Here is a 10,998-nt window from a genome sequence, read left to right as displayed (position 1 = left end):
AATAAAAGCTAAATCCTCCATTAATACTTATTTCTTCTTCTATTGTGAGTCTTGAACATCTGCTAAATGCATCAAGTGTGAACTGCCTTCTACTGTAGGAAAACGTACTAAGACAGAGTGTGCGACAGACGAATGTCACTGGCTTTGTCTCTGCACAGTGTCCGTGCGTGCCTGCTGCACGCTTCTGCCGTTTAAATGGCACTGCCCCTTTAACCGCGTGGCCGTACTGCTCATGCTCGGGGCTTTGTGCAGGAGTTTCCCCCTGTCACAAACCAGCTGTGGACCGGACAGCGGTAGCAGACGGAGCACAGAAAGACAGAGAGGAAAAGAGAAGCGGCGCTCTGGCAGAGCTGCTGCTGCTGCGACTGTCGCATCCTGTGATAAGAGGGCAGAGAGAGCGAGAGAGAGAGAGAGAGAGAGAGAGAGAGAGAGAGAGAGAGAGAGAGAGAGAGAGAGAGAGAGAGAGAGTGAGGGAGAGGAGGGCACGTCTTTGTCTGGGAGCACAGCCAGCAGGAGAGCACATCATCATCATCATCATCGGAGCTCCGTTGGTTTTTTTCATTATAATCTCCGGGGGATTACAGTCTCTGAGACGGAGGCAGCAATCATCCGGTCACGGTGTTTACATCGGAACCTTGCCTACACAGTGGAAGTTCTCTGGAAGACCTGTGGGGACGCGCCGCCGAGCGCGTAACAGCGCTTTCCATGTTGGTGTTGCTGATATACGGATGGGTCCGATTGGAATTGCGTTTACATTGTTTTTTTTTTAAGGTCGGAACTGCATGTTTTCATAAAAGTTTTTTTTAAATATCTTCGTCCTGTCCCGCAGCTTTGCTCCACATCGCTCAGCATGTTCGGATAGTGCGTAATTATTGTTTTCCTAGGCCTTTTACCCACTGGCGTCACAGGTAGGGTACTTCATATATCTAGGCTACACCACTGCTGATGACAACACATTACCACACAGAGTGAAAGGTGACAGCCCCTGTTCTTGGGCTCCCGGGCTGCAGCCTCTTTAAAAAGAAAGAAAGAAAGAAAGACACTCCGCGTCCATCATGGAGGATGCTGGAGGGATACATCTATGCACCTGGAAAAAGGCGTCCAAGAGCAGCGCGCTGCGGGACGTCCTGAAAACATACCTGGGAGTTTTTGTCATGCTTCATCTCGTGCTTCACACGGAAGCGTCCTCGGTGTCCAAGTCCTGCGATAAAAACTGTTTTTCAGGGAAGTGCATCAACGGGACGTGCGTGTGTGACCACGGGTGGGTCGGGGATCAGTGCCAGCACTGCCAGGGGAGATTCAAGTAAGTTGGTAATTGGTATGACATCTGCCACGTGCCTTTAGGAGCAGTGGTGGAAGAAGTATCCAGATCCTTTACTTAATTAGTAAAAGTACTAATACCACACTGTAAAAAAAATACTCCGTTACAAGTAAACGTCCTGCATTGAAAAGGTTACGCAGAAGTATGTAAGTATCTTCAGGAAAATGTACTTTAAAAGTAAAAGCACTCAATGCAGAAAAATCCAGTTCTGTCATACAACTAAGTGTTTAATCGGCTAATCATTTCAGCTGGACTTGTAGGCCTACATATTGTTGGGTAGGCCTAGTTACATCACACATAGTATTTTATAAACTACATGTGTTTTATGTGCAAAAATCTATCTTAATTTATAAAGTAACTAGTAACTAAAGCTGTCAGATGAATGTAGTGGAGTAAAAAGTACAATATTTTTCTCTGAAATGTAGCGGAGTAGAAGTAGAAAGTGGCATGAAAAGAAAAGACTCAAGTAAAGTACAAGTAGCTCAACATTGTTACCTAAGTACAGTACTTGAGTAAATGTACTTAGTTGCTTTCCACCACTGTTTAGGAGTTGGCAGGTTAGTGACATAGCCTACACCTTTATCCATTATAGCTGAATGATAGCCTCATTTGTGGTGTTTGACTTGGTTCAGTGAATAAGTGTAGATGATTAGATTTACCTGTGTCTTTGTTGCAGTTAAAGTGAATTCCTTTGGATGTTCCCTGGCTCTGTGGGCTGCAAGAAACAATCATTTTCATCGTTGATTAATCTGTCGATTGTTTTCTCGATTAATCGGTTGGTTGTTTGGTCTATTAACTGTCAGAGAACGGTGAAAAATGTGGATCAGTGTTTTCCGAAACACAAGATGTCGTCCTCAAATGTCTCGTTTTGTCAACAACTCAAAGATATTCAGTTTACTGTCACAGAGGAAGGAATAAACCAGAACATATTCACATTTAACAACCTGCAATCAGAGAATTTGTATTTATCTTTTCATAAACAATGACTCAAACCGATTATCGAAATAGTTGCCGATGAATTTAATAGTTAACAAAGTAATCGAATAATCTTAGCAGCTCTGCCTGCTGTTACCAGATTGTTTGCGAGGCAATTAATGCCACAGCCAAAAACACAGATCAAGCCCCGTGATGTCGTGTAGTGACTTTTGCTGGCTGATTTTATGTTTAGAAACAGCTTCCAGTCTGCACCACAAATGCACAAATGAGTCCTTATGTATGAGTACATGCGTGCAGGAGAGGTTTAACTGGTTCAATTCAATGGGTGCAAAACACTTTTCTAAATATGACAACGTGTAATTATAAGGCCCACAATGCCCATTGCTGTCTGCTGCTCTGAGTGACTGCCACTCTCACGGTCACTTCAGAGTACTACACACAGGCCTAAACAGCCTGCTGGGGCTCCTGTCTAACAGTTGCTTTTTAAAAATACATCAGGATTCAGAAATTGCACGACTGAAATGTCTTGCCTCTGATAGTTCCTGAGACATACAGTAACCCCTATATTCCACTGGGTGCGTCACGGCGCGTCCCAGAAGCGTGTGTGAAGTGGCTCTCCGCTCCGCTAAAGATATACGCGCCAGGTCTATTTTCACGCGAGCCGTGGGGAGCTCAGTCATTCAGGCAGGAAGTCAAACAGCAAGAGCATGCAGTCAGTTTACCAAAACATCCCCCCAATATTGTTTATGTCTCCTCTTCAACACCACGGATGACGAGAAATTCATCTTGAAGGTGGAAAAACATAATAGACATCACATCCTTTTTGATAAGGACAACACCTGAAAAAAGAAGACATGTCTCTTGCACCCGGCGCAGCGCAGCGCAAAGCCCGACGCAAAGCCCGACGCAAGTGTCTTTGCTAGTTTAAGAGCGACGCAGTTGTCAATTTCCCGTCCAGCGCCTGTCGCGTCGTTTAAATAGCAAATGGACCTGCGCCCATCTGTGCGCCCATGGGTGCGCTGGTCTTACAGGGAGGTGTGTTCAGGTGCATTCTTGGCGTATTGCTATCTTGAGGCAGCGGGAAGTGATCGCACCATTGACCAACAAAAAACCTGGTCTAAAGTCAATAACGCAGCATTTTATTGTTATTTTAACAGCAAATTAGTAAAATACTCCTAGACTTATGCACAGCACGTGCACACTATGCTTGTTACACACACAGGGACGCACAGCAGCACACACACATGCAAAAGATTACAAATAAAAATATTACGGTGCAAATCCGCCATTATAACATCAATGCGCCAAGGGAATGGGAGATGACAATCTGATTGGTTGATTGCATGTTACGCCCAAAACACACCTATGAATTAATGAAGACACTAAGTACAACCCTTTTGAACCATGAGCCCGGCGCACGGACCCTTTTTTCCGCCGTCAAACTAGCAAAAGTGGATTTGGACACGCCCTAAACGTACCTGCGCCAGGCACTTCACGCTGTACGCTTAGATCATTAAAATAGGGCCCTATGAGTTTAATTGCAGGAGTGCTTAGAGTGGAAGGTAGATACTAGCTTAATAAACACATGATTGTTCTTTTTAAAGTACTTGTAGAGACAATAAAATATGTGAGTCGGGCAAGGACTGAATGCAGACCAGTGGAAATCGGGGTCAGAAATGTTTTGAGCTGCCATATGTTGCTGGTTTAAAAACCCAGGTACAGGCTGAATATGGCTGCCATTTAAATATTTCTGCAAAGGAGGACTGAGATGAAAATTCAAAGGAAACCCAATGATTTAGCTACTGAAATGTCAGTAATTACTTTGCACATGGCAACCAATGTCTCCCCTGATTTGGATGCTTTTTGTTGTTTATTAGACAGTTGAGTTAACAGTTCAATAAAAAGTTTAATGGAAGCTCTTGTCCTTTTCATCGAATCCCGAATAGAACTGGTATTCAGACACTTTGAGCTTCACACAAACTGTCAGAATGGACTACCAGCATAGATGGGCTTGAAAATAAGGCAGCTCTTTTCATCACTTTATTTCTATCTTCCAGAAAGAGCTGCTTCACTTGTCACAATGATCTTGGGGGGTTAGTGAACGGAAGCACGGAAGGGAGGGAGAGGGGACGGGATGAGGAGGAGGGAGGGGCGAGCTAGCCTTCGTTTTGTTTGAAAATACTTTGAACGTCAACAATAATTGCCGTCACCCATCATCGCTAAAAGCGCCTTTAAGACCATGTAGATAAACAGATATAACAGTCATTTTTTTCTAAATTATCTGTTAATGTTATGCAGTCATTGTTTTCAAAAAATAGTTCATAAACCTTCGTCTGACTAGTTTATTACTGAACCCAGCCATCACACGCCATGCCGTCACATCCTGCGCCACCCACCACCACGAGTAAATTCTGTTGGAAACACTGGTATTTTTAACCCTCACATGACCACCTATACAATCATACGACCGTCTTGAGGTGGTGTCAAGAACACTTGCTGGTTGAAAACATGGGAATCTTCCCCCTCTCTATACTGTCCATCCCATATGTCATGAACATGTCTCTCTCCTATAGAATTTACATTAAGATGAACCTGACGCGCCAGAACACAGAACCATCTGAGAAGCAGATCATTAGAAACTGTTTGGGAAAGGGCAGGCAGTTAAAAAAAATACCTGGCAGGGGAAAGGATGAACCATCTGTCTATCACGTCCGCCATTGTTGTTTTGAACAGTCGCGGCAGTCCGTCTTTTTGGCCAGATGTCCCGTTACCTTCCGCTTTCTTTGTGTTGTAATTCTAACCTCTGGTGGATTTGTGAGGACTATGGTTAACTGGTCCTCAGATCTCTGCAGGGTAAATCCAGACAGCTAGCTAGACTATCTGTCCAATCTGAGTTTTCTGTTGCACGACTAAAACTACTTTTGAACGTACACATGTTCCACCAAAACAAGTTCCTTCCCGAGACTATTTAGCAGAGGCACCGTGGCTCCGTCTGGGGCTTAGCACCACCCATGACGATTGTGATTGGTTTAAAGAAATGCCAATAAACCACGACTAGCCAGACCCTCTTCCGCAGCGCTGTGGAGGAAGGTCTGGCAATGCGAGACTACTTATAGCTTGACAAGATATATTTTCGTGCGATGTGTGTTGTGATCCCGCAATTAATGATTTTGCAAGAACCCAACTGTTGTGCAAGGTAACATTAAGATGGCGTCCTTCACATAAATATAACTTAGCTAGGCTCTGGCATAGTAATTGAACTTGTTTGCCGTTCAAGGTGTCCCTTCCACAGTTTTACACTCCAGTGTATATAGATCTCTATATATTTACAACATATAGTGTCAGTTTTATAATGGTGGTGGCCTATGGGGGAGAGTTTTTGTAGCATCACCTTCAATATCACCAAACATATAATATAATTAACATATATATATATATATAACATATAATTATTGGGCAATTATTTAAAAAGAATTGAAAACAGTTTTGCCCTGAAAGCATCTGTTCTTTCTATTTATTTCATGAAAACATGCCTTTGTACTAAGCTCGGTTTATCATAAATCATCCAGTAATCCATCTGAAAAACATCAACTGGAGGTTGTTTTGGTAGATTGTGAACTAGATGAATCTCCCCGTCGACAAGCAATATTGTAGAAACACTGCTGTCCAAATACGCATGTTATCTAAATGTTGTGGCTACATCAGCTGTATATACAGTGAGGACAGACTTGAGAGCAGTGGAGGAGAGAATAAGGACCTGGGCAAGCCTCACAAATATTCAATACTAAAGCCTCAGTGGTCACTGGGTTGCAGTTGGGATGGTCAGGACACACACACACACACACACACACACACACACACACACACACACACACACACACACACACACACACACACACACACCGTTGTGTTTGATATCCACACAGACAGATCCAATAAAGGAGAAATAGGGAGTAGGTTCTGTTTGTCTATTGATTAAAGGTATTGGTGCTCTGTAGACTTGTATTGGTCCGCAGTCTCACCCTCTGTTTTCTGATGGTGTTCTCTCTTTCTCTTTGTTTTCTCTCTGCTGCTCTGGCTCTCTTTGTCCAGACTAGATAAGTTCTCACATACTGTATAACACTGGCTGGTAATCTCAATAGGGCTGCAGAGCTACAGATCATTCTCTGTAGTTTCATACTGTACAAGCGACACCTTTCACACTAAAGAGTCATTAAATATATTGTTAATAATCAATATATTGATTAGAGGAGCTTTGCTAGGATAAACTTAGTCTATATCCACGACGTTCCACTTCCTGGGATTGCTCTAGTGCAGCCGGACATTCAGCCGGGTGTCACTCTTTTCACCGTGGCTCCGTCCGCGACGATTGTGATTGGTTTAAAAAAAATGCAAATAAACCACAGCACGTTTTTCTCCCACCCCGGAATGCTATGTGGACTAGCCAGACCTTCCTCCGCAGCGCTGTGGAGGAATACCTGGCAATGCGAGACTAGGATAAACTGTATAAAAGAAACCAGGACTGACTGTTGGCAGGAGATGGTAGTAAATCCCAGACTATGGTATTAAAATGAAGGCTGCTGCGTTTTGGTCTAAAAACTAATATCTTTTGCTATGCTTGCGACTCGTGGCCACACTACTCCAGCGTTTCCGAGCCCCTAAAACAGAGACATTTGGAAACACTGCTGCCCCCGTTTTGGTATGAAAAGTCCTGGGTTGCTTTGTAGTGTGGACGGGCACAAACCACAAACAGAGACCTTTGGAAACGACAACGCACGTCCATCAGTCTTATCGGTTAAGTAGGCTTACATACCTTTCAGTAAAAGTTAAACCTCGTCGTCGGTCCTGGTCTTACGTTTCGTCATTGTTGTTCTTTCTCCAAAGTATTTTCTGTATTTTCAACTTAGCAGAGTAACCGGAGAGCAAGGTCACACGATCTGCTTCCTGTTTACACTGGCACGCACATGCCCAGTGTGTGGCGAATGGCCATGTGGAATGAGTTGTCAGACTTGTTATTATGGAGATAAGTTCTGCTACAGGAGCTAAAACCCTTGTGTGGACCGAGATAGTTTTTTGTCTCAAAACTCCGCTTAGAAATGAAAATGTAGTTGTGTAGATGTAGAGTAAGGGCCTTGTACTTTATAATGTGCCATAACAGCTTCACACCTTCTCTCGCTTTCACACTGCATGTAAACGTCAGTAAACATCGGCCATTTTAAGCTGTTTGAAAGGACGCAAAATGCTGTTGTATTTTTAAAGCAGTTACAGTGCAAGGCCAAACGCACTTGAAAGCAAATCCCCTATGTAGTTGTGAAAAAACTTTTAAAACATTGGTTACACTTTACTTGAAGGTATCTACATAAGAGTGACATGACACTGTCATGAACATGTCATAAACATAAACAAGTCATAGACGTTTATGACGTAACGCTTCTGTCGTTAAGTGTCATTCGGTTTCTGTCATGACAAGTTAGGGTTAGGGTTAGGTTTGGGTTAAAACACAGCGCCCCGGGATGGGCGCTGCGAGGGGCACGGGCACAAGGGGAGGGTTAGGGTTAGGGGTTAGGGTTATGACAGTGTCAAGTCACTCTTATGTAGATACCTTCAAGTAAAGTGTTACCAAAACATTTTTTAAATATTAGGTGAGTGATTTCAGAATGTTTTGTGGCTTAACACACATTCATGAGTCTTTTTAAGTCGCTGTCGACTGCTGTGAAGCGAATCTTTCAGGTAGAAGAAGGTTATCCTTATTTAACCTCACGGCGGAGAGGAGGCTGGGAAACACTCGCGGACCGACGCGGCTGTGCGTCTGACAGTTTGAACATCAAACTGTCTAATGTTGCACATCAGAGTAAATCTATATGCCCAAGGTTGTCCAGTATGAAGCGCTGCATTAATCTCCCTTCGTCTCTGGCATGGTAAGTGCAGGCAGCCAGAAACACTGGAGGCCAGGGTGAAATGAACTCGCAATGATCAAACCGTTTAAGTCATTATCTCACAACAGAGATGCAGCAGAGGGTTCTGGGAAAAAAAGGATGTTGATGAGCTAATTGATAGATGATAGGAGAATAAAATGAGAATCGGTCTCTGAACTGTCTCGTTGCTGACTTGTTGTAAAGCCATCACTCAGTGTGCAGAGGCCATATTGGAGGTTTTTGCCTCTCAGACAGGCAGCCGGAGCCGGGTAACCTTTATTTATCACACCGGAGCCGGATAAGTGGACTGAGGCGACCTAGAGTTCAGACAACACTCAACGCAAGATGGGATTTAAAAAAAATGTACCACCTCTTCAAGTCACGAGGAAGAGATCCTTGGCATACAAATAATTCTTCAAAAAGAAATAGATCATTACGATTTTTATTTCCAAAATGGGATTATAGTTTTGGATTAAACCCCTAAACTACATGTCTGATTCAATCTGTCTACTAATACTGAGAGCGCAGTTTGGATGTTGGTGCCACAGAAATCCTATTACATGACGTTAGAGCCCATTATGGTTCCCCTTCAGATCTCTATCACTTCTGTGTGCGGCAGTGGCAGCAGTTATGGGTGTCATGAGGCATTTCCCCTGTTGGCTCAGGAATGTGAACCAGCAACCTTCTAGTAAACTCTGACTGGACTAGAATGGAAATTGAGAACTTTAGTCTTCACCGGGGATTTAAGGTTCCAGAGGATTTTATTGAATGGGAATCCAGCATTGAATCTGAACATGAAAATCTGAACACAGTGGATTCCCTAGATGTATTTGAGTTTAGTCTTAAATAACTAGTCTTTTTTTTTTTTTTTTACTGTACTGTCTCTCAGTATTGCGATTAGCTAAATTCACCAATTAGGAACTGGATCCAAAATGGAACCAGCTATCAGAACTTAACAGACTTAATTTGATGTAACCGCAGGGCTTTGAAAAAAATCTGTTTGAAAAAATCCCTACGCTAATTATCACACAATTTCACACAAATGTCCAATAGGATGAAATGATGAAGTGATGTTATTTATACCCAAAAGGTCAAAGGTCAACTTCACTGTGACATCATAATGTTTGGCAAAAACACTTTTGCTGGCCGTTAGTCAGCGCCATAACTCAGGAACACAAGGGGAGACATTTGGTCGAATACTGAGTTGTTGACACTGATCTTGAAACTGTGCTGATTGTTAAGATGTTCTGTGCTGCCGGGTTGAAGATGTGTGAGGCATCCATGTTTCGCCAAAAAAATACACTTAATACATTTTATCAAATTCCTTCTTCACTACATATATTATACGAGTATGGACATGGACGCAAACTGCAACTTGACTGGCAACTTACCTAACATCTTGTAAGAGTTTCACCTCTATAACATGCTATTGTGCCATTTTTGCGTCATTTATTTTCTTTTTTAAGCAGTTGTATTTATTTATATTAAACCTTCTTGAATGCCCCACATGTGAATGAAGGAGAAATGTGTCAATTCCTGATTTACATGCCAACATATTGAACCTAGGGTCTGGTGTTAACTGTAGCGAGAAAACATTCAGACAGCCTTCGGAGAAGATTTAGGCATTGACACCACCAGGACCTTATAAAAAGCAGTATATCTCAAAACACACTCAATTTCTTTAATGACATCAACAAATATGAATATACATATATAAACACGTGATCTAAAAGTGATCTAAATATCAACCCATGCCTGAAGATTAGGGGAAGGAAGCCATTCAAGGACAAAAGAACCACATGAGGGTTATAGTGAGAGACAGGATGAGTGGAGACAGAGAGTGCTTTTCTGACATCAGAGTCATCATCTGCTGACACAGGCTTTACCCTTGTGTGTGTGTGTGTGTGTGTGTGTGTGTGTGTGTGAGATTAAACCCTCAGGCAATTTGCAGTGATGATGACAGCTCGTGAACTGAAGTTGCCACCGCACTGTGCTGAGTTTTAGGGTGTGTTTGTGTTCATTGTGTGTGTGTGTGTGTGTGTGTGTGTGTCTTTGTGTGTGTGCATGTCTTTGTGTGTGTGCTTCGTTTGTTGTGTGTGTATGTGTTCTGTGAGAAAGCATGTGAGTTTGCGAGGGAGGAGCATCGGACGGCCATCTGTCCAGTGTGTTAATCCCGCTATGATGAGAGTGAAAGCAAGGGCAACACACACACACACACACACACACACACACACACACACACACACACACACACACACACACACACACACACACACAGTTGGATTGCCGGGTGTATTACATGAATCATAACCCCCTGTGTTCTTCTCTGAGGCTGTAGCGGTTTCAGAGAGATGAGCTATGTTGAATCACAAACTATTCATACACAAGTATGCCATGGAATTGAGTTTGTAGTGCGATCCATCTGCATAGTATGTGTGGATTTTGTGTATGTGAGAAAAGCCCGGATGTATTCTAGATTAGCCAGAATTTCTGAGAAGGCAGCATGAGTTTACCGGACAGGGATCAACCTTATGTTCCCACAGCCCAATGGTCCCACATTTCTAAGAATTGTTTTTTTCACTGAAAATTAGGCCCTATGTTCCCACAGCCCAATGGTCCCACAGTCCTATGTTCCCACAGTCCAATGATCCCACAGTACAATGATCCCACAGCCCAATGGTCCCACAGTCCTATGTTCCCACAGTCCAATGATCCCACAGTACAATGATCCCACAGCCCTATGTTCCCTTAAAATTCGGCCCTATGTTACGGGTTAGGGTTACATTCCATCTGTAGTCCATTGCTACTGGATAATAGGTTGGGTGT

At 43.1% G+C, this 10,998-nt stretch overlaps 1 protein-coding gene across 1 annotated transcript in view; it reads left to right on the top strand.

Annotated features, from left to right (window-relative positions):
• The first annotated feature begins 333 nt into the window (after positions 1-333).
• LOC144532834 (attractin-like protein 1) overlaps positions 334-10,998 on the top strand; it is a 287,336-nt gene continuing 276,671 nt past the window's right edge. The window contains exon 1 of the mRNA XM_078273772.1: positions 334-1,303. Within this exon, the coding sequence (XP_078129898.1) occupies positions 1,056-1,303 (248 nt within the window). The 5' untranslated portion in view covers positions 334-1,055. The remainder of the gene's footprint in view (positions 1,304-10,998) is intronic.

The sequence above is a fragment of the Sander vitreus genome, chromosome 17 (assembly GCF_031162955.1).
Source record: "Sander vitreus isolate 19-12246 chromosome 17, sanVit1, whole genome shotgun sequence".
Taxonomy (NCBI): domain Eukaryota; kingdom Metazoa; phylum Chordata; class Actinopteri; order Perciformes; family Percidae; genus Sander; species Sander vitreus.
This window is presented reverse-complemented; position numbering and strand designations above follow the sequence as displayed.